Source organism: Sceloporus occidentalis, unplaced genomic scaffold (genome assembly GCF_023333645.1).
Source record: "Sceloporus occidentalis isolate IW3139 unplaced genomic scaffold, rSceOcc1.0.p SCAF_77, whole genome shotgun sequence".
In the NCBI taxonomy this organism is placed as follows: domain Eukaryota; kingdom Metazoa; phylum Chordata; class Lepidosauria; order Squamata; family Phrynosomatidae; genus Sceloporus; species Sceloporus occidentalis.
This window is the reverse complement of record NW_028317057.1, coordinates 2,161,555-2,186,378: the sequence shown is the minus strand read 5'-3', so window position 1 is coordinate 2,186,378 and position 24,824 is coordinate 2,161,555. Positions and strand designations below refer to the sequence as shown.

Sequence of the window (24,824 nt, the reverse complement as noted above, 5' to 3'; positions counted from 1 at the left end):
ACAGAACAAACTGGACCAATCTTCCAGTTGCGATAATAACGCGCTAGGACCTTTAACCAATTACAGGAAACACCTTTGCTATAGAGATGGAATGGCAGGAATTTCTGGCCGCATTTCAAGGTACAAGGGTCACTACACAACTCCACTGAAAAAATCAGGTGACCTACGAACCTTAAGTAAGTAAGAGAGAGCCTGGCCTGTCATATTCTGATATCTCTGAGTCTACTCTGTAAAACAATATTATAGGTTATAGGAAAAATAAAAATACTTTCTAGCGACTTAGCACGTTACGGCATTGCCCTTTTACCCTTACTTGATAACTGCTCAAATTAGAAATATGTTCTCCGTAAAATGTTATTTTTACTTCTAACACTTCTCATTTGATGAGAATCGATCTTCTAGCTCAGCAAGTGTATAATCTGGTAGAAAACCTGATCTTTCCAGGAGTCTGCAGACAGCTGTGCCCAACAACTTGACTGATTTCAGTGTAAAAGCACGATAAACTGTCCCACTGATACTCCTGTGGTCTACAGTTTTTACCCAAAATTGTTGAATTTGAATTGACACAACTATTCCTTCACTTTAGTAAAAGTATGTTTTAACAGCCTTAAGAAGACAGAGTTCACAGGCAGACTGGCATGGGTGGTGGTGGTGGAGGGGTTGGGACATTTGCCCCTTTGGTTGTTCTGTTGTAATTATTATTAGCTATGGATTTCTATTGCACCATCACACTCCACAGTCCTGTACAATGGGTAAACGGGAAACAAGTAGTGGATCACAGCAATCTGGACATTCAGAAACCAAAAGTGACAAGGGCTTTGCTTACAATCTAGATGAAATCATTTGGGTCAATACCTGAAGCTTTTTGCAATTCTACTTACAACCACCAGGGTGGACTTTGGGCATCATTTATCCCCGGTCTGGATCATTGCAGTGCTCCTTTTCATGTGCCTTTCAGTGAATACGTGTTTGGCAGGAATGGACAATGAATGTTGGGCACAGTCTACAGATGTGTTTCAAGCTATTTATTACCAGGCCACTTGGATAAATGTTGAAATCCCTTCCCTATAAATAGCATTCAGAAAGGCTCAATATTTTTCTTTGAGACTAATTGAGGTTTGAGGTTGAGACGAATGCAGGATGAGAGGCAAAAAAAAAAAATCAGTCCTTTATGAATAAACCCCTAAAAGTAATATTGCAGGATTTGAAATCAGAGGTTTCCAGGGTGGTAGGTTCCAACACATACTCGCTTTAATATCACATTTCTAATTTATAAGTCTACTGCCTATCTAAGATGGTGATTAAAAATGTCACAAATGCAAAATTAAAATACCAAAAGCCCAACAAACAAGTACAGAGCAGCTTTGTAGTTTATAGGTATCTACCGTCACAACTTCTAAATCCACTTGGAAGGAGAAAGGTTTTCATATTGGCCGAAGGAATTAAAAAACACCTTGTTATGTAACAATTCCAACAAAATAAACTATGGCAGAGGTTGAGTGCTTTACTAAGGTCTAAGTGGAAAAAAGTATAAGGAGGGAGCATCTGGGGTGAAGTCGAACTCACAATCCCATAAAAACAAGGGGTCAGTTGTCATCAAAAAGGGCAAGCTTACTCCTCGGAAATACACATATTTGTAGAATCAGGAAATGGTAAAACTCTGTAATAATAATATTGCTAGGTATGTATATTATGTTTTAATTTATATTTTTATTGAACATGTGTATAGTTGATGCTAGAAATTCCTATTTTACTTTTACTACAAAGGTATGTACAGCTCAACAGAATTAGGTAAAAAATGTATTCCTATCTATCGTGTCCCATTCATAAGGTCTGTGACCTCAAGTTTTCTCATAAATTGTAAAGTAGATCTGTTGGCGCCAAATACACAAACATATACTTTATCCTAGTTTGTAACTATTCCTGTGTTTGCCAAGTATTTACTAAAAATTATTTTACCAAAATGTTAAGATGTAAAACAATTTAATGGAACCGTTTTCTATTACTTTGAGAATACGCACATGCTACAAACACCAATACACCAACGCTTGCCTTGATTATTTCACTTTACAATGATATATGTATACTTTTAAAGGATGGCATAAAATGTTAAGTGGATCCTGTTAAAGTAATTAATGGAGGTCATTATTATTAGTTAGCATAATTAGAACTGAGCTGTAAGTTAATTAGAGTTATAATTAGCCTGACAGACAACACATCAGTGTAACTTCTGTTCTACAGCTAGCTGGTGACCCTTTGCTGATAAATACTGCCTTACACCTCCTGTGGCCTTATCAGAAGATTTATTATCTATCACATTCCACACATACCAATTATTAGTTCAGAGGCCTCGTTGCCCATTACAAGTAAATACAACTGTCCACTTTGGTCTGAGCCCAGTACAAATAAATAAATAAAAAAAGCTAGAGCTTTTTTCCCTCCAAACCAAAAACCCATACTTATGGGATGGATACCCGTTTACCAAATGAGAAGGTACACAAGTAACTTACTGCTACAGATACCAGCAAGTTCTATTTTAGTTAAAATACCTAAGGAGGCTTCGGTTACCCCCTGAACTATTCAAACTATGTAAAAAAACAAAACATAATTTAGCCAAAAATGTGCATTGTCTAAATTAGAAGATTCAGAATTACACAGTACCAATTTATATTTCATCTGTGCAAAAATGGTCACCTGGGTACAATGCAATGTTACAAAAAAGACATGCACAAAAAAATGCTCCTTTGTTCTGTCAAAAATTTACATAAAACAAAAATAAAATAATCAAGAGAAATCGCCAGATGTTATAGCCCCTTATAGTCAAAATGGTGTGACACGAAATTCAAAGTTCTACTTAGATTACCATACTTTTGGGAATATTCCTCTTTTTGTCTCTGGTAGACACACATTTGGTGTCACGTGGGAGGGGAGTGTGAAGCCCAGGTACTTTACGGCACTCCTAATGAGATGGGTCGTACAACCCAACAGCAAACTCCTACCTATGTACACATGCCCTGGATAACCCCCTAATGCCATGGTTCCTGTCATGCTGGAGTGCACAATGTCAGCATTCAGAACATCTTCATGTTATGATTCTACTGTGAAATAAGTTATGGTGGGTAAAGGTGATGCAAACCCTTTCATTTAAGTTTAAGGGGTAGTAGAATTATTATTAAACTACTATAAGTGGATATAGAGGCAAAGGTGATAATTGTTAACCTTATTTGCATGCGCCTACCCAGAACCCCTCGTGGTTGTGGCAGCACCATGAGATTTCTGAGGGAAAAGCAAGCCTTCTGGCTTGTCTGGTGTCTGTAGATGAGAGTTTAATAATGCTTCTACTACCCCTTATATTCTACTGTGGAAACATAACCCTTTTTCCTATCATAACTGTGAAGATGCTAGGTGCTGATGCGAGGTGTGGCCCCACTGCCAGGTCCCTGTAAGATTTTATGGCACCCATGACAGGGTATCGGGCCTCCTTTGAAGATGACCTGCTTGTGTGTTCTTCATGCTCCACTGGTTTTATGGTAGTGTCTGGCCAGGTTTCCAGGTAACATTTATGGCATGATCTGGCCTAAGAAAATGTACATTCATGTACAAGTATGCGAGATGTCTTATTAACGCTGAAATATACACATTTTGCATGACGCTTACCGCAGTAATGTATTTTTGGGAGTCGCTACCCTAGGTCTAACTGCAGGTCGTTTTTGTTCAGAGCGCTTTGATACGGCATCATATCCCAATGCTCTGCTGTAGTCGCTCGAAAAAGATGCTACAGAGGTCTCCATAAACGGCTGGATTCAATGGAGACACACTAGTGTAGCCCACTTTGAAGAGATATTGGCCCCTGAGTATGGCTGCCCAGGGACTCCCGGTCTCCTTCATTCTTATTTAGCTAGACCAAGGCAGGTGTTGGGTTTTATGCTGACTCAAGCCAACACTGGCTTGCCCAGCTACTTAGGAACGGCACTACTGCTTCTTCACTTTTTCATGTGAAAAAACTGGTCAAGAACACAGTTTACCTTTGTTTCTTAGGCTTTGGTAACATTTTTTGATTGCTAATTGATTAATCTACATACCCAGGAAATCACAGGGTAGGCTACCCAGAGCTCTCTCTCTCTTCCGAGGGAGTTGAGTAGGACTAACCCCAAACAACTTGGGAGATTTACCATGTGTGCTAATCTATAGTCTTCATCAGAATAAAGGTTGCTGCACCTAACAATATACTGTATATTATAATATATAAGCATTCATATACATCCACATTATACATAAGCACCACCAGTAAAAAATTAAGAGGGTCATCCACTAGACTAGAAAATAACCTGGGCAAAAGTCAGACTCATGCAACATCAACTTTATTGGGCTATAAGCTCTTGGAACCTCTGAGGTCTTTTCTTTAGATGGGATTGTTATATAGAAACAGCACACCTCATACTTTAGAATTTTAATTGAATTAAACGTGAGTAATTATAGGGCAACGGTTTAATCAATTCCAAAGAAAAAATACATCACTTAATTTTCCATCCTTGACACTACATCACCTTTAGTTTTAAGTACCCTGTTAAGAATAACCATCCACAGAGAATGATGATTAAAGTGCCTGAGGCATCAGGCAATCAGAGTCACTATTAATTACATTTATTATTTATTTCAGTGAGACGGCTACCTAATTGCTACCTTTGAATGAAACGAGTTATCAGTTCTACTTACGTATTGCCTTAATTACTGCCATTTCCCTGAACTACAAGTCAGATGGTAAGGTGTATAAGTTTACAGGAGTTCCCCTGTTTTTGAGGATGAGATCCTTTATACATGCCACAATATCTATAACATTATGTTATTTGTGAAAAGTGTGGTTGGATTCTTTTGTGTTATAAGTCAGATGGTAAGTGGTTTATAAATGCTATATACTTGGACTACCTGGAGACCCCAATACTGCGTTACTGAATTAATTATATAAACAATATTTTCTGGCTATTATTATTCTTGCCATTATATTCACAAATACATATTTTGTTTTTATACACGTAGTACAAGGCAATATAGTTACAGTCTGTTTATAAGTAATGAAGATTCATTCACTCATTGAATTCCAGTGTCATCCAACACTGAAACAGAGCCGTAAACTTTTACTCCAAAACGCTATTTTGGTAAAATAGCATTCGATGAACTTTGCATTTGACCTGACATTGTGTGTTTGATATATTTTCCATTCACAGAACAGCAGCTCAGTCATGCAATAGATCTGGTTACTAATTGACTGCATACATTAGGTAGGCTAGAACAGAAACAGCACTGTGAATGGCCCCAGAGCTCATGGATCAATGAATGCATTGGCTTAATCATTTGTTTTACGATGCAGTAAAAGTAAACCAGTACAAGATTATTTATGTTTCTGTAAGATGTCCAAAGCATCGGATAGAAAGTAACTTGCTAGTTTATCTTCGAGGTAAAGTGCTGCAGTCATTAAAGGCGCTTCACACAAAAAGTTGTTCAACCTTAAAAAATTAAATTAGAGTGTATATATATATATATATATATATATATATATATATATATATATACACATACATACACGGCAGGAGTGACGACGATAAGGCGCTGGACGTTACGTTTCTATGCTCCTGTAGTGTGCGGCCAGGCATATCCAGCCGGTGGCCACAAATTACAGCACCTGATCTGCCATTCGAGCCACAAATAGCGTGCGTATGAAGCGATGTTGGGCAGCAGCACACCTAGCATTTCCCTGGTGCGCCAGATGGCCAGTTTAATTAGTCATTCCTTAAGTCTAAAGATGAGTCAAAAACAGAATATATCAATAGAACCATAGGTACAGAATGGAAGGAACATACCTTGTAATCTTATATATATGTGTTTCTGAGATATTTATTGGTATACGTGTAATTTATTGGGCTTGCTATAGATAGTAGTACATATTTTTTTGTGTGCGTATTATTAAAGCATGATAGTTTTGCAAGACTAGAATTGCCCCAAACGTTTGGATGGGCTCTCTCTTCTTTAGATAGAGCTGCTACTGCATACCCCAATTCCGATGATGCAATTTTTGATCTGCACACCGACTGTCGCTGCCTGCAAGCATTTGTCTCTCCATCTTTCTCTGTGTCCCGTGTCTACCAATATCTCCTCCTATTTCACAAGAATTCAGCTACCTTATTTTGAGATGGTCATACAGTACACAGCTTCAGTCACCCATGGACAAATATAAGCATGAGTGCCCCTTTAAATGGAACACATCATGAGAAATAGATTTGTGTTTTCCACATTATAATGATCTGATAAGTTTATGTTGCCCATCTGGGATTGACATCAACAATAAGTCACGCCAGGATCAGGAGGTAGTAAGAAACAGTGATTCTTTATGATGGCTCTTTTGATGTAGGTTAATCTAAGGACATAGCTGCAGCTGATGACTGGAGAACCACTGTTCTTATTTCATTCCATTACTTTGGGGCCACTAACAAAACATTACATACAATTTTTACAAGGCAAACACAAGGCCAAGTGGCTAAGATGCCAAGCCTACTATACCCTAGGGACACAAAAGATGCTGAAATGGAACTTTGAATGCTTATAACATCTACATCTTGATACAAGAACAAATCGGCTGTAAGAAAATAAAGCATGTATACAATTTCCATCCATTTTAATATTTTTATTTTGCAGGCATTAAGCAACATCTTTATCATATGCATTATGACAGAGTGCTTAACCAATAAATATCTGCAATATGGCAGTGATCCGATAGCGATCACTTAGTGGTTTTTAATGTTAGTCAATTGAGCACCCCAAATATAGATAAAAAATATTTCATAGTTAAAAGAAAGAAAAGGCAAAAAAGCATGCATACTTGGTAATTAAATGTGCAATAGCTCAGCAAAGGGACGCCGAGACATAGAATCATATCCTGGTCCTATGGATCAGAAGCACATGTGCCGCTGGGTACAGCATACACAATAAAGGCTTCTTCATGTCTTCCATAGTGTGATCTCGCTTGTAATAGTCCCATTGAGCAGCTTCAGACGCCTCCATCCCCCAGACCTGTCACCCTAGGCTTATTTAGGTTGTAATCTGCCTAAAACAGCTAGATTTGGCAACAAAATTATATGTGCACCTCTTAAGCCATAACATAAATTGGAGTGATTGAGAACCTTACTTTTAACATAATGTAACACAGTATAAGTACAGTTTACTTATTTGTTTTGAGATCGAAGATCTATTTCCTTCCACATGTACTTCAATAAAACCTAGGGTCAGATATTACACACAAAAATGAATCAATCTAACGGGACTAGTAGGTGGTGCTCACTGACCCTGGTCTTCTAAATTCTGGAAATAAAGACCCCTTTGACCATGTTGGGAGGTATGGGACACTTGTTCTAAGGAGTGTGGAGAGAGACCTACTGCAACAAAGTAAAACATTAAGAAGTATGGAGAATTGAAGCTGACGCTCAGACTTCACACGTCTTTATTTCAAAGGAGGAGAAATGTTAGAACGAGGTCATCTAAAACTAGAGGGTCAGATGGTTAGATGTAATGTAAGGAAACCTTACAGAGAGGGGGGTTGATAAGATGAACAATCTTACAGCAGAATTGGTAAAGCTTAACACCGTGAGGGAATACAAACAGTAATGGAATAGACACCACTGGCTTATTAAGGTTTGAGTCTTTACAGCAGGAAAATGGTCTTCATCCGACGTCAAATTCTATGTTCATAAGTCACGTAAAATTATGCTTACAAGATGTAAAGGCAGACCTGAAACGTCATCTAACATGTTCATGGTTTGCTTCTTAATCCAAGTTTTTCAACAATGGAATAGTTATAATAGTTTCCAAAGCCAAATAATGACTTACTCTATGAGCTATAAGAGGATTCAATGACTTTTCTTGTCTGGTTATACTGGACAGCCATTTATAGCAAACAAAGGGCTTTTGTAAAAGCGAAACAATTGCACAGCCTTACTCCATAACAGGAATCAATTTCACCTTCCAGATACCCAACGCCGCTTACTGAAGGAAATAAACACGCACACGTATGTTCAGGTACATGATAAAATGCAGGACTCGGCACTGTTACATTTCCAAGGACAGACCTTTTTTTTTTATCCATGTAATGATTCTGCCGGCTTTTCAAACAACAAAATACTGTAGTAAAGAGAATAAAAGTTTTAAATCAGGATTAGAGGGATTCAATATTTCTGGGATGTCGTATTCAAACTTTATTGCCTGACCTGCTTAAAATCCGGTATATCCAGAGCAATAACTAACGAAATACAGTTAGGGGAAATCAACGTTCTTTTTCCGACATATATAGGTAAAAAACATTGCCTTTGGCAGTGAAACATAAAAAATATATGTTAATAATTACATTGTTATCAGGTTTAAAAAAAAATTTTTTACCAGGACATTTTTAAAAATAGACTCTGGAAAACAGGGACATCTGTGGAGTTAGGAGGGTCAGGAGAAATATTTACATATTTTAAAGAGCAAAAATAGATTTTTTTGAGAAATGTATTAGTTTGGTTTGGTATTCAGTACGCTGGTTTGTCAGAATTTAAACATACACCACAAAAAAACAACACCAAGCACATATTATTAATTTAAATACATTATTTTTAGAAAAACATTAACCCTTATATAGGGAAAAGGGGAAGAAACCACAACTGAACAATGTTATGAGCTCCTGGAATGTTAAATGTACAATCAACCAGCACGGCAAACATTACAAAGTTCAGGTCAGGGTCATGTGTGTAATAGCAAATAAATAATTCCTACTTCACGGTTCTTTGCATCAGGCTTTCTATTCATTGGCCCCACTGTAGAATCTAAAATATGGACCTTTTAGGAAAAGCATGCATAAATAATGTAGAGCGTGGAAGCACTAACAGAATTCTTCATGAAGTCATTTAATGTTAATAAAGGACCAACCTCAAAAAAAAGGGGGGGACTCTCAAGCAATCTTATGTACGTAAATAGACCTGAGGACGCACTGCTTCACCTGGAGACTTCTGGTCAAACCATGAGTTCCTTGGTATGCCAGTCTGCCATGCCAATGGCATAGACATGGTACGCCTAGCTTCGCTCCAAAAGGGGAAATCTACGTGTTACCATTTGGTGATAAAGTTAGATTTCCAAAAGAGAGAGAAGATACTCTATTGGAGTCAAAGAGTAAACCTATAAAAAGGTTCATTCTATCCTTACCTGTATGGACCAATGACGCCAAAGAAAATCTTGTTGACAATTAGTTGGTGAAATTCTCGTGGCTTTAAAATTATTTTAAATATTATTACATAAAATAACATTTCATATGATTTAATTGCAACTGTAACTTTATTTTGCAATTTTGAATTCTTTTTTTTTTCAAAACTGTTTAACATTAACATGAAAAGGAGCCCATGGTTAAGGGATCAATAAGTGACATCTGTTGTGTTTCTGTGTATGTGTGTCCTATTCGTTTTGACATAGATGTAGTTTATGTATAATGGGCTTTAGTCAGTTTAACCCAACGTAAGCATTAAGACATTGTTTGATATACGATCATGAAAGAAAGGCATCTCACATCCGTACATGAAATTTATTGGCACGTAATAGAAATATGTTTCACGAAAATCCTCAGCATAGAATTCGGTGGTTACAATTGGCAAATTTAAACAGATCTTGACAATAAAGGCACTTCTTTCATTCCCAAAATGAATATAAATAAAAGTAGTGGGTTAAATCAAGATGTGATCTTTGAGCAGAGGCCGAACACAGAAAAATAAAGTAATATGCCACTAGGGCTTAGCGATTGCAGAGTGTGGTTTCAATTTTTTCCACTAAGACAAGCAAAGTTTAGAAAGCCAATCAGAGGTTTATTTCTGAAAGGCAATTAGCTTGTTACTGTTGCAAGCATTCCTACAATGTAAAGCCACAAAATCGCATATTTGCTTTCTCCAACAAGATTTGGTTTACATGAGGTCGAAAGTTTTAGGTTTCCGTGGTTGGCTGAACTTCTTTGAGGGGTTGTTAGTAAAGTTTCTTTGCAAATTACGCACAAGGCAGCCGGGTATTAATCACACATTCCTGGTTTGCATTTCCAGACTGTAACTGAACAATCTTAAGGTAATCAGATTTACCAAATAGTTTTCAAAGAAGCAAAATGTGACTTCAAGAATTTTGTTTTCCTCTCCGCTCCAACGAACACCAGCAATTAGAACAGTTTGAAAAGTAAGTGTTGTGGTATGGAAAGGCCAACACATATTAAGTCCTGATGCTACCTCAAGGGTAAAGACACCATTTCTCGTCTGACAGCGTCCCGCTAATGAGACCAGGGACTACACGAGCACTGGCATTAAAGCTCATAACAAGTTCACGGGGTTACAAAGGAAGACAAAACATGCCATTTATTTCTCATCAAGTGGACAACATGGCAGCATTCGCAAGGGAACATTTACACGTCGTACTCTCCAGTACTTTGTAACATATACTGTGAAGCCATTTTCCAACACATGATAAAAAGTCTACGGAACCACAATACACTGATCACAGTAAATTCAACCTTCAATATTAAATTTAAACTACTCGAATTCATGTATTGCAAAAAAAAGGTTTGAACTTTTCGTACGTGTCCCTTCAATATGATAGCGAGTCAGGTTCTAATAAAATTAAAAGCTTGCTCACAAACTTACTATAGGTGATCTCTTATCAAAAAATGTAATTACTAGTATTCAATATAAAATATGTTTTTCCAAGCAACTTCCCCTTTAAAAGGAACAGTCATGCTCCCAACATGACTATTCCCATTTATCAAATACACGGAATGTCCACAAAGTCTCTCCCTGCCCGCAGATATGTGAAATGCTCTGCAGGAAACCTAAACCTCACCTCGCACAGTACAGCCGATTAGTTTGCAATAGGTACAGGCAGTTTAAGATATATTTTTGCTTAAATAATTTGCTTGCCAGGCAATGATAGAGTGTGTTATGTGCAAGAGATTAAAAAATCCCCTTCATTTCACAGCATTCCGAAATCACATTTGTATCTTTTAACAGTATCTTACAGGCCTCTAAACATCACATAGCAAGAGGCAAGAGGTGGGGAGGGGTGGAGCTGGCTCTGGAAGTGAATGTGGCCGGTCTAGAAGTGGGCAGGGTGGGAGTTGTGGCAAGGTATACCCACCTTGCAAATCTCAAATATAATCTAGAGAGCTAAAATTTCTAATTAACAGTAACATTTATAACCATGTGTATAAAGAAGAAAGGGGTATAAAATGCAAAATTGGGGAGGAAACTTAAAGAAACAATTTCAATATTTAAAATGAAATCAAGACACCAAGCATACCATAACCTACTTCAAGAATACTACAATAAAAAAAGGTCAAATCAACAATTAGCCAAGCAATCTCATACATATAGCTTATGCTAGCCTATTGATGTATACATAAAACATTCTTCTGACTGGATAGGTCCATTACCACTATATCTCCGGTTTGACCTGGAGTCTCCATGTAAAGTCCTGCTTCCCCGGGTCTCTGAGTTTTTTTTCTCTGGGCAGGGGAGTGGAGTTTGGCCACACCCACTCCCCACCCACATCCCTTCTTCTTCACCTCCCACTAAAGGCCATCTGGGGCTAAGGCCTACAGTGGAAGAGGGATAAGAAGAAGAGGGAGAGTGTATATGAATACCACTTCTACCACCTCTTTCTTTTCCAACCTTTTTTTTTCTTTTAGGTTACTTAGGAAAAAAATGTAAATGTTTTACTGAGTGTATTCGTAATCAGAAAAGAGTACATGAGTGAAAGCATTTTTTTTATGGTTTTACTGATCTATTTACAAAAGCCTTAAGAAGGAGCTGTCAGTAATACTAATTCATGGAATACCAATTCATGGAATTTCCGTTTAAGTGGAATAATAAAACACTTGTTTGTATACCTTGAAGAGAAGTATTTACAACTCTGCTATCCCTAAAGGTCATAAAGTGATGGTAGGTAAGAGCTGATAAGGAGACACGTGCCATCACCGCGCGCTCTTACAAAAGCAGAAGGGAACATTTCATCTGTGTCCAATCCACCCGAGCTCGGTTACACACATGGAGAGAAATGGTGTGTTTGCTAAACAAGGCATCAATTAAGACATTATACACTTAAGTATCCATCGGACTGGCATTAGCATGGTTCCTGCGCAATTTCAGGAGTATGGAAAGAGAGATACTTTTTCCATTTCAGTGGATAATTCCCTTACATCTGGTAATTCCAGAACTGTGGTTGTATTTATGTTTAAATACCAACAAGCAGACAAGCGTGGTGTTTCCCTTCATAGATTGTACGCTCTTAATGCACAGTAACTTCCTATCCCAATATATGCATGTTTACTGCACCTAGTATCATAGGGTCTACACATCAACTGCTTTTATTACACCCCTAGATTATTGTACTATTGTACATATGCTGCCTCTACAAATTGTTTTCCTTAAGAGAGCACGAGTTCTGTTCCTACAGACCTCGGTTCCACTGCTCCATCCGGCTGGGGGACGGCTGAAACTGGTGTCTGTAGGAACAGACGCTTCCACCAGTGTCAAAAGTTTAAGAGGAAAAAGCAAAAACGGGGAGAGAGAGTGTATGTTAAGGCAAATGCATCCTAGGATGTTTGTAAGTGCAAGGATGAATGTGTGTGTCTCTTGACACTATCACTACTTCTGTTTTGGACCTAATGATTCATTTGAACGCATTATAAGCTTGAGAGAGTTATATAGTATTGCTTTAAATAAAATTTAAAAAAAAAAAAAAAGGTACTGGATTCAGTGAAGGACACTAATTGTAAAAATGTCCGCCATAGACGATGTCCATGCCTATCCCTGGTAATTACGCTCTAGTGCCAAGACGCAATAGAAGATTGCATGCTGTGTAATGCGACACTGTGATGTAGGGGGTTTAAGTATTTTTTCCATATGGAGGGGGAGTTAAAAAATGATTAGCCCTGGGTGCTAAATGTGCTAGGTATGCCACTGAATGGAGAGACCCATACCAGCCAGTACTACTAAGGTGTATTGCTTTGACGAGAAGGAACCGTATGAATTAGAGGAGTATATGTTATAATGTTATTCCACATCAAAAGAGTTTACAGCTCAGAATTCATACTATGGATCGAAATGCTTACAGGTACACGGGACTCCAAACTCAAAGAAAATATAATCCAACAACATCAGAGAAGATCTGCTCAAACCAAACACTTCTAACAGTGGAACTACAGTTCATTAGTGGAAGGTTAAAAACACAAAAACCACTAGTGCACAACGGTATATCCCACAAGCTCACATATACCAAAAAGAAAAAACCTTGCAAATTCCAACATAATCTTTCAACAACTAGTTTAACATGATATATACACGCAGTCTATATATATTAATTTAAACCATGTTTGCACTGGGATATAGTGGTGCGGCTGGCCCAACTCAAATGTTTGCGCTTTCAGCTCTTGTGTAATATTCCCTTTTCTTTAGATTGCAAGCTTGTTTGATCAGAGCCCTCTACACCTTTTCTTTCTACAAGCCTTAACTGTTATATGATGTAGTATCCTGTGATATCCTGTTTGCCAACGATACAGAATGTGATGGCACTACATAAAACAATAATCGTGATTTAATGTATTATATTTTACAAGGTAAACAGACAGCACAGTAACGGACAATTGTATCCTTATGTGGCCAATAAACAGTTATGATAATCTCAATATATAAACTTGCGAGCCGGGCTCTCTCCACCTAATGTATCGGTTTGTCTTAGTCTGTCAAATTTTCATCTTGTAATACCCCTTGAATATATGTATTGTATTAAGCGCTGCGTAAATTGTTGGCGCTATATAAATAAAATATTATTATTAATAATAATATCCTAGTTATCCATGCTTCATTTTTTGGTATGGAAAATACTCTTGCAACAAAAGCAATGCATCTCCCGTTGTTTTCAATGTCTTTATATAAATAAAATCACCCAAACTATTTACGGTAGTATTCTACTACTAGACATATACTATATTTTAAGCCTTTTCAGCCACTTTGATGGTGAGGATACTTCTGTGCTGATGGATTTTAAGGTTCACAGCAGAAACCTGGTGCTCTTACAGCAAGAAGACGAGGACCAAGAAGCAAACTATGCCTGGAAAAGCAAATTAGATGTGATTCATCCTTAAATGTTGAGCGTCGCCATATTGGGCTACTCAAAATCTGCAGGAGAACCACCAACAGGAGTTTCTATAACTAATGCCACACTGCAACTCTCACAATTCGTATGTAGCACGTACAACCAAGTGCTCAGTAGGAACCATAAATAAGGCATTTACAATGAACTGTAATCATTGAGACATAGAAGTTGGTGGCTGATTTTGCCCATTTTTCCTGATTTAGAGACTTTAATCAGCCCTTGGTCTTATCTTAGGATAGCTTTATACTCATCCCATTCATGCTAAAACGCTGTCACTGTACGAGGCAGGTTTACTTGTTCTGATGTACAGTGAGCATATTCATAAGATGTCAGTATTGCTCTGGCAAACACCGAACATTCTGCCGGGATGGGGCAGAGGCAGGACAGACAGAATTATCAGAATCCCAAAAATGTACAATAGTAATGAAGATCACATTTGGAGCGGTGTCCTTGCACATTAAATGACCAAAAATGTCTTCATTTTCAACAAGCAGTAGGTTTGAAAAGAGAATAGAAAATAAATCTGTAACACACCAGCAAGCTCTGGACTCCTCAATCTATGCATGAATAACCCATGGGCAAAGACGCCCCTGTCACATAGATAAAAAAGCGTATAATCATCTCAGTATGAAATGACCCTGTAATCAAAAATTATTATTGTGAAACCCCGTAACATCTGTAAATATTTGTGCACATTTTTGTATTCACCATTTTCCTTGTGATTTCACCATTAACCATTGTATTGTGCCAAAGGGAATTTAAAGACAAACTTCAGCTATCACGTGCACTTTGGGGCATATCATAGCTGCATGGCTCCCTTGAAAAAAATTCTGTTGTCCCTTTTGCGACTGCATGGGCGAAATCCTGCAGAATCCCCCCCCCCGTATATATTTGCCCCTTTTGCACCTCCAGCTAGATGCCAAACATCTTATTTCACGTGATATACTCACCTATTTGTCATTTGAAAGAATGTATGTTAAAGAACACACAGTATATTAATATGCATTCTTCTTTAGAGCGAGTGTCAAGGACTTTAAATTATCTCTTTAAAACTAACCAAGGTGTATAAGGTAAATTCAAAATAAAAAACATTTGGTTATTTAGAAGCCAGTCTGCAGTCGGCATTGCAATGATCAATTAGAGTCAAAGACTGCAAGGCAAATACCCCGGTGCTTTGGATAAGGAGCATTCCTGCACCAGGTATGTCATGGTGTGACTGACACAATGAACTGAGCCTGCTCTGCGTAACCACAACATTAAAGACAAGAGCGTATTCATCACATTCTGTGCTGTCACATACCTGAGTAAGTATTAGACAAGAACTTTTTTTAAAAAAGGTTATTTATACACATGATATTTCAACAAGAAAACACCAACCCTCAGCAGCTATGTGAACCACCAGCTAATACTTAACTTCAGTATGCAGAATAGAATGTCTATACATCCCAGCATTTTTGTGTGTCATTAAAAATGAGGCACACTTTATTCTCTCTTTCTTCTTGCTTGTCTATTTTTCTGACCCCCCCCCACACCATGATTTTCACCATCCAAAACATAATCCAGCAGCACCATTCCCCTCCTGCACCACCTGGCCACGCTGGGCAGGGCATGCAGTGAGGGGCCAATCAAAATACCCCAACACAGCATGACCAACAATGGCTTTTATATGTATAGATAGAAGGGAGCAGTGAGTGTTTGGCATATGGGTGAGCTCCCAGTACCTTACCCTGGGAAGTTCCCATGTATGCATGTGATAACAGTATCTGAATAGATATTATTAAATGACACTTATTTTAAATATCCTATCCCGGTAAACATTCAGAAAAAAAAGTTGTAAAAGAAACAAGAATTCTGTCCCACTTTTGCGCCTTCATTGCCACACAACACGGATGTGTTTTTAAATGTCTGACTTTTCGTGAAAAACAGACCCAACAGTACACATTATTGTATTAGAAATGAGTTAATGGAAAACAGTCTAACTCTTGAAAAGTCATTAATCTAACACGCTCCCCATGTAAATAACGAGATGGAGGAGGCTGGAGATACAGTAACAGTTGCTAAAACAGGAAAAGTCCATCTCATTACTTTTAGATTGTTTATGGACAATAAAATATTAGCTAAGGATTATGAGAGTTGTAGTTCAGCGGCGGCTGGAGACGATAACATTTCGAGACACACACAGTCCAGTGGACTGTCAGCTCTTTGGACTGTAAATCCATTCCGCTTGTTTGAGTATTGGTTTGACAATTTAGCAAAAAAACAAATACCCCTTTGTCTTTTTGTGCCTCATTGGATGCAATAGTCATGTAACGTACAAATTTATTTTTTCTTTTAGGTCTGATTTATGTTCACTGGTTATGTGGGGAAAAAAACAAAAAACACCAGACTGTCTGAGTAATCCCCTCATGATACTTTGTGGCCCAACAACATTCTTGAAGCCACATCTGAAAAGTTACAGGAAAAATTGCATTATTGATAATGTTTTAAAAAAAAATCCTACGCCCGTCAAAAATAGCACTTCTCATTTACTGCCGAGAAACACATTATACCCGAAATCAGGCCTACCCACCCCATGTGATGCCCGCGTCTTAAAAGAATGCAACGAGATATGAACGAGTCTGGACCTTGTGAACCCGTTCTATGCCGGCTAAAAAAAAAATTAAACTTCATAAATAACTTTGTTTTCAGACATAACAGTGTCATCTAACTGAACATTTATTTTTTTTTTTTACAAAATTATAAACTGGATTTATACACCAAACATTTTGCACATGTTTAACTCACGCGCATTTTACTAAGTTACTGAACACGAGACAAATTCCTTGATTCACCCGAGATCCCCATTAACGCATTAGCAATAATTTAGACAAAGCCACCGAGAAGCCTGCCTTGGCTTGTGGCCACCGCTTGCCTCGCAAGAAAATGCCATCTTTTGGATTTTGGAAGGAAAGATGGAAAATAAAAAGTTTGTCTTCCATAGTTTGATTATCTTTAGAGACATCGTATGAATGACACCTCTCGTGAGGAATCAGGCCTAGGGTCTCAAAGTATCAGACACACATGTAGTATGTGGCATTATCAGCACATGTGAAATGCGTATCGATCTGTTCCAAATGAAAACCGCATGGAGACAAAGGAGTCTAAACAGACCCTCCATAACCGCGACACTGATACCAATAGAGTGTTAGAGGGACAGAATGCATTCTAATGTACCACATGTTTAATGGCAGCCACTATGGGCATTGAGTATAAAGCTCTGGGAAAGAAAGGGACAGAATCACATCACACTATGATCCCTCACACTGTGTCTGGGTTATGGGGGATCCTATACTCTGCTGCTGTGATAAAGGAAGGAAGCCATCTGAAGCTGGGGAGAGTGTGGGAAAAACCTAGCTGACTCCCAGTAGTGGAAAGTTGTCTGCTGTCCCCACCCCCCTGTTGCCTCACCACATTTTTTTTGCCCTTTTTTCTATTTGCAGAGCCCAACATTCCTGAGATAACTCCTTCCCCCTCCCCCTCCTCTTACTACCCAAAGTGACTGCTACATCCACCTCCCCTCCACCCTTTCACTCCCCCCCCTCCTCCTGACCTGCCTTTCTTCCAAGACTCCCTCCCCCTCCAAGCACTAATACAACATAACCGTACAACCCAAGCAGCTGCCGCAAATCCAAAGAAAAGCATATAAAATCCTCACCAAGCCCATCAGACACATCATTCTTATTATTAATTATTTATTATTACTACTATTAATGATGATCTGCCAGTGAGTGGGTGATAGGGCAAACACATAGTATGGGGTATCCCTCATCACTGGGGTAAAGCGGGGCACACGTGATCCTACCTGTCCCTTGGATCGATCCAGCTGGTCTGCCTGGTGTTGTGATCGATATAAAAAACCTTCCCGTCGAAATCTCTCGCTTCTTCCCAGCCATCCGGTAAAGGCAGCTGCCCATTTCCTTTCCTAGGCATGATCGCACTCGGCAAACTCCTCCATAAGTCCGGAAAGATGTTGGGGGGCAGGGGGAGCGGAGGGGGTCAGCGGTGAGAGAAGGGATCGCGAACACCTAATGAGGAAGCCTGCCCTCCAAGCACAAAAAAATGGAAGTCCACTTAGTAGAACGTGGAGCCTGGCACGGAAGGCAGGGGGCTGGAATGCAGCATGTCGGACCGGGGGGCTGCTGGGGAAAGGGCAGCTGGTGGCTCCCGAGCAGCAGAAGCAGCAGCAAGAGCCGTGTGGATTGGGATCAGGGGAAGCCAATAACCCCGGCCTGTTCCCAGCCACAGACTGATTAGCATGAGATTAGCATCCGTCTCATCTGCATGAACATTCCACACTCCTGCATTCCACAACCTTAACCCTGTGCCTGCCGCTGCCTGCCAGCAGCACTTCGCGTGTTCCTCATCAGGAGCAGGGTGGGTGCTCCGGAAGACCCCCCTGGCCCCAGTCTCTTACTTTTACACACAAAAAAAAGTTGATTTCGGAAACCCCCTTCAGGCCTTTTCTTCCATTGGATCTGCTTACTGCCTGCCTTGTGTTCTCACAATATTTTCCCCTTTTGTTATCACTAATGTGTATGTTTGGCAACACAATTATTCAATTTTATAATATTTAGCATTTTAAGCCATATTTCACGTCACTAGTGGAAAAAATATTATTTATCAAAGCCTGGAGCTTACTTCGGCAAATGTGAGTTAAAATATATTTACCCGGGTATTAGATACATGAAACAGCCTCCCAGAAGAAGTGGGGATATAAACGTGTGGTATAGGCACAGCAGCCATCCTCAATTTTATTAAGGCACGGAGGCTTCGTATTATGCTTTCTCTTTCTTTATTCCCCTCAGCAGAGGGGATGAGGAAATATTCAACAAAAAACAAACAATAACCAATGAGAAGGAACCATATCTAATAACATCACGCCCCTTTCAATAATCTTCCTCTAACCCTTTCAGTCTCTCTCTTTTCCTGTTTCTTCTCGTGGTTATCTTTTCGCTGCTGCACTTTCCCGCCGCTGCTGCCATGCTCTTGGTCCGCTCCAGCAGCCGCGCACGCGCGGTAGTGTTGCAGCAACATTCTGCTTGCAGACATTGTGTGTTGTCGTTTTGGCGGCCACACTTCTGCCCGTGGTTGCCTTCTTCATTTTTCCGCCGTCTCGCTCTCGTTCTCCAACACGGTGCCTTTCGGCGGCCGCGCATGCGCGGTAGTGTTGCGGCGGACATTTTGATTTCGGGCTTTTAGGTCTGCCTGTGATGTGGCGACCATCTTTGTTATAGTTTGGCACCTTTTTCTTGTTCCTGTGGCTCCTCCCTCTCTGGTCAGTGGACATTTCTTGCAATAACCTTTGTGGGGGGTTTTTCTCTCCTCGTTTTTGTGTGCCTGTACTCTATATCGTTGGATTATTTCACCCTTGATATATATTTTCCTTTAGGGAGTGTTTATTTCAGGTATTCTTTTCCTGAATTTTAGTCATGCCCAATACTAATGATTCTCTCCCTACTGGGCCTTATGTTCCCAATGCTGATCCTACTGGTCCTCGGTTCGGGATGAACACTTGGTCTCCTCAGAGGAGTTCCAAATTATGATGGACACTACCATGTCCAGGTCTATTAACAGAGCTTTAGTACAGGCTATGGGGAATATGTCATCTTCCATTTCCCAATCTATAGCTCAAGCCTTGACCCAAGCTCATGGTTCCGGTATGCCTCAGCCTACAGTCCATAACACGGGTGCCTCTGAGTCTAGGTTGGCAGGACGTAAAGCAACTGCCAAAACCAAATATATCTCCTCACTGCACAATGCCAGGGTCTCCCCTGTTATGCTGAACAGCTCTCACGCTGTCTCAGATGGCGTGTACGTACCACGCACTAGTGCCCCTGGTCAGGCTAAATCGATCAGATAGTGCCCTCTGAGTCAGAGGCCAGTGATGGAGAAGAGGCAAGATCAATGGATTCCTACAGGGATCCCATTGAGGACGACGGCTCGGACGAGTCGGATATTCTCCTTGAACCGCAGGGTCCCCTCCCCATACCCAATACCGATTTACCGGCTTCAAGTGCCAATAAGGCTGATTCTTGTGGCCCTCTCAAGTGCCAATAAGGCTGATTCTTGTGGCCCTCTCCTGGATCCTCATGGGCTACCGCTCTTCGATCCAGATGATCTCCGCCACCCTCGATCTGCGGAGTGGGAACCCCCTACGCACATTGCCAGATACCTGGCATCGCGTATTCGTACCCCTTTATCCAAAGAGACCAGGAACAGATTGAGGGCCGAATGTCCACGGCCAATTGTCCCTGATGGGGTTTGCAAGACTCCCGAGGTGGATCCTCAAATTATTCAATTTTTAGGGAAGTCAGGCTGGAAACCGAGAAAGGGTCTACAGTTTTCCCTTAAAAACTGTTAAGACAGGGTATTAGACTCCCTGGGCCCAGTGACTAAATTATACAAAATGCTAGAAGCCGCTAAGGCGGGGGCACAAACCTTCAATTTTGATACCGCCTTAGGGTGGATTCAACGTGTGGTGTGCCTACTGGGGAATGCTAATTCCTCCCTGGCTATTTAAAGGAGGAAGGCCATTCTCCTGAAAATCAAACCAAAATTGGTCAATATGGCCGACACCAAACCCGGTCCCTCGGCTAAAGGCCTACTATTTGGTGAGTCTTTCATTAAGAATCTAGGATCCTTTGTGAAGACGTTCACCGCTTTAGATAAGGCACAGAGTTCTATGAAGCGTGTCTTCGCGCCTAAGGTTTTTGGAGGGGCCAACAGAGCTAGGGGCCGTCTGTCCGGCTGTGGATATCGCGGTTCTTTCCACCAAAGTCGAGGCTAGTTCCCCAATAGAGCTACATGTAGTGAATCCAAGCCTACTCCATTATTCCCTCTCCAGAGGGAGACCTTGGCAGTCCCGCAGTTCCAAAGGAGCTTATCCTGGGAAAAGACCCTACGGTAAGTACTTGGTTTCAACCTGTTTCCCATGTAAAGGTGGGAGGCAGATTAGCTCTATTTGCTCATGTATGGCATATTGTGACCACAGATGTGTGGGTTCTCAAAACTGTGCAGGCTTATCGTTTGGAATGGACGACCATTCCTTTTCAGGTGGCTCCTACAAGAGCGTTCGTTTTTCCAACAAAGGATCAAGAGATGATATCCGCGGAGGTAGCAGAGATGCTGGACAAAGGGGCCATTCAGGAGGTACCTTGGGATACTCCGGGATTTGTCAGCAACCTCTTTCTTGTTCCAAAGAAAGGAGGTGGAGTATGGCCGGTAATCAGTTTGTGGCCTCTGAACGCCTTCCTAGTGTATGATCGTTTCAAAATGGAAGGTATCCATTGTCTACGGGATCTATTGCTCCCATCGGATTGGACGGTCAAATTAGACCTGAAGGACGCTTATTTTTCGATTCCCATAGCTCTCGAAGACAGGAACTATCTACAGTTCACATGGAATGGAAAGAAATGGAGGTTCACTTGCCTGCCGTTTGTCCTGTCATCAGCCCCGTGGTGTTTTACCAAGGTTCTGAAACCAGTGGTCTCATTCTTAAGAAGTCGGGGAGTAAGACTTATTATCTATCTCGATGATATCCTGATAATGTCTCATTCAGAAGCGCTTCTGAGGACTCATCTCACGTGGACTGTCTCCTTACTTCAAAACCTGGGATTTCTGATCAACTGGGAGAAGTCGATTCTGAAGCCTTCCCAATCGATCGAGTTCCTAGGATTCCGCGTAGATGCTGTACTACAGACATTACACCTCCCTCTCACGAAAATCGTATCTATCAAGAAGGAAATTCGCTCCTTCAGCTCCTGTCCCTAAGACAACTAGCTCGCATGATAGGACTCCTCTCCTCATCTATTCAACCTATCTTCCCGGGTCCTCTACATTACAGAGCATTACAACGTTTAAAAGCCGCACATCTGAGACTAGATCTTTCTTACGAGACCAAAATAGCTCTGGATGCGGAAGCCAAGGAAGAATTAACTTGGTGGCTTTTCCACATGGAAGCATGGAATGGGAGGGCGATTTGCGGATTGGCACCGGATCTGGTAGTGCGACGCAAGCTTACATGGTTGGGGCGCGCGCTGCGGGAACGTTTCTACAGGTGGAAGATGGTCTTCAGACGAAACTTTCCTCCATATCAATCGCCTGGAACTGTTAGTGGGATCATTTGCAGTATGCAGCCTCTCTCCCCATCAAGCTTCTTGTTCCATTCTCCTCAAGATGGACAATATCTCGGCTGTTCGTTACATCAATCATCTGGGAGGCACGAAATCGAGGGCATTAGCGGTCCTCGCGAGAGACTTCTGGCACTATTGCCTTCACAACAATATCTCAATAGTGGCAGAATATATTCCCGGCCTATCCACCCTTACAAACAAATACTGCAGTTTTTCTGAAGTAATACTGCAGTTTTTTGGACATGAAAAAACTGCAATACTGCACTTTTACTGCAGTATTACATTTACTGCACTTTTACTGCAGTATTACATTTACTGCACTTTTACTGCATTTGTACTTCACTATACTGCAGTTGTACTGCAGTTATTTTTGTACGGAAGTACAAATGCAATAAAGCTACAGTACTTTGAAGTACAACTGTAGGTTTGCAGTATAAAAAAAAAGTGCAGTAAATGTGCAGTAATACTGCAGTAAAAGTGCAGTAAATGTGCAGTAATACTGTAGTAAAAGTGCAGTATTGCAGTTTTTTCATGTCCAAAAAACTGCAGTATTACTTCAGAAAAAACTGCAGTAATTTTTCGTAAGGGCAATATTACGGCAGATTGGAATTCCAGGTATCTCAGGGATGCGAGCGATTGGCGTCTTCGTACAGATTTGTTCTTTCAGATAAACGAACTGTGGGGTCCACTTCACATCGATCTTTTTGCCTCCCGACTCAACACTCAGCTCCCTCGATTCTTCAGTTGGAGACCAGATCCGGAGCCCTTACGAAAAAATTACTGCAGTTTTTCTGAAGTAATACTGCAGTTTTTTGGACATGAAAAAACTGCAATACTGCACTTTTACTGCAGTATTACTGCACATTTACTGCACTTTTACTGCATTTGTACTTCTCTGTACTGCACTTTTACTGCACATTTACTGCGCTTTTTTTTATATTGCAAACCTACAGTTGTTCTTCAATGTACTGCAGCTTTATTGAATTTGTACTTCCGTACAAAAACAACTGCAGTAAAAGTGCAGTACAGTGAAGTACAAATGCAGTAAAACTGCAGTAAATGTGCAGTAATACTGCAGTAAAAGTGCAGTATTGCAGTTTTTTCTTGTCCAAAAAACTGCAGTATTACTTCAGAAAAACTGCAGTAATTTTTTCGTAAGGGAGGCTTTAGCAACCGATGCCTTTCTCCAAGATTGGTCTCAGGGCAGGCATTATGCCTTTCCGCCATTCAACATGATCGCCAGGACCCTTCTCCAACTCCGGACCAGAGATATGCTACCTTCTCATTAGTTGTTATTTGTTTTTTTGTTGAATATTTCCTCATCTCTTTGCTGCTTAAGGGAATAAAGAAAGAGAAAGCATAATACTCGCCTCCGTGTCACTAATAAAATCATGACTTTACTTCATGAAATAGTAAAATCTGGTAATTTAAAACCAGATGTTACAAAATATTTAGCAAAGAAAATTAGATTTGCAGTAATTTTAAGAGAACTGATACAGATGGAGAAGGACCCTGTTCTTGCAAGTTCACAAATTGTAGAGGAGTGCTTGAGTGAGGATGTATTGACTATTTTTATTGATCATTTAAATATTAAACTTTACAAATTCTATTGCAGAATGCCATAAATGAATAAAACTTCTCCAAAGCACCGTGGAATCTGTTGGTGGGTCCCAATAATATAAATAACATTTAATTATTGCATAGTAATCATAAAAATATTAAAATAACTACGTTATCTAAGCATGAGAAGATACAAGCTGCTGAATGTTTGTAGCGTAGAGAGACAATTAACCAGCAGAGCTTTTAAACCACTTTATACTTTAGGAGACATGAAATACGTAATGACATAACATGGAAATAGGGTAGGTACTAATCAGTTAGGACTCCTATCTAGGTGTAGGGCAAGTATTATGCAAAGTATACTTGGCAACATATCACAATATTTCCATGACCAGTCACACTACATTGCCCAGAAGACAATTAAAGAGACGGTAAAGCCTTGTAACAAATGTATTAGTGTAAAAAATAGTATTGGTGCATATATTAAACATTTGCACTAAATATCAGAGAACAGGGCATAGACACTCCTGACTTCCCTGAAGTCCTAATAATTTCTGGCTATTTATACATATTTTATTTTTTATTTATTTTATTGTCTTAAATGCAATAACATAACTTGTATGTATGAACTGTTAATAAGGTATATACATTTTATCATGTAATTCACAGATTTGCTTTTTGTAGTGAAAGTGATTTCAAGTTATTGTATGCAAAACTTGGAACTTGGAAATTCTGGGATTGTACACGCATTACTCTCACGCTCAGAGCCGAGCCGGCTGTATGGTCATTGTGGTCTGTGCAGGGGGAGCAGGCCATCTGTGTGGGACGTGGCTGATTGTGTATGTATATATAAGTTTGTGTATTTGTGTGTTTAATGGTCAGTGTGTCAATGTA

General features: G+C 39.9%; 1 protein-coding gene across 1 annotated transcript in view; it reads right to left on the bottom strand.

Moving 5' to 3' along the window:
- LOC149285554 (protein WWC2-like) overlaps window positions 1–18,168 on the bottom strand; it is a 69,806-nt gene extending 51,638 nt beyond the window's left edge. The window contains exon 1 of the mRNA XM_089495165.1: window positions 18,041–18,168. Within this exon, the coding sequence (XP_089351291.1) occupies window positions 18,041–18,168 (128 nt within the window). The remainder of the gene's footprint in view (window positions 1–18,040) is intronic.
- Between the last annotated feature and the right edge of the window lie 6,656 nt (window positions 18,169–24,824).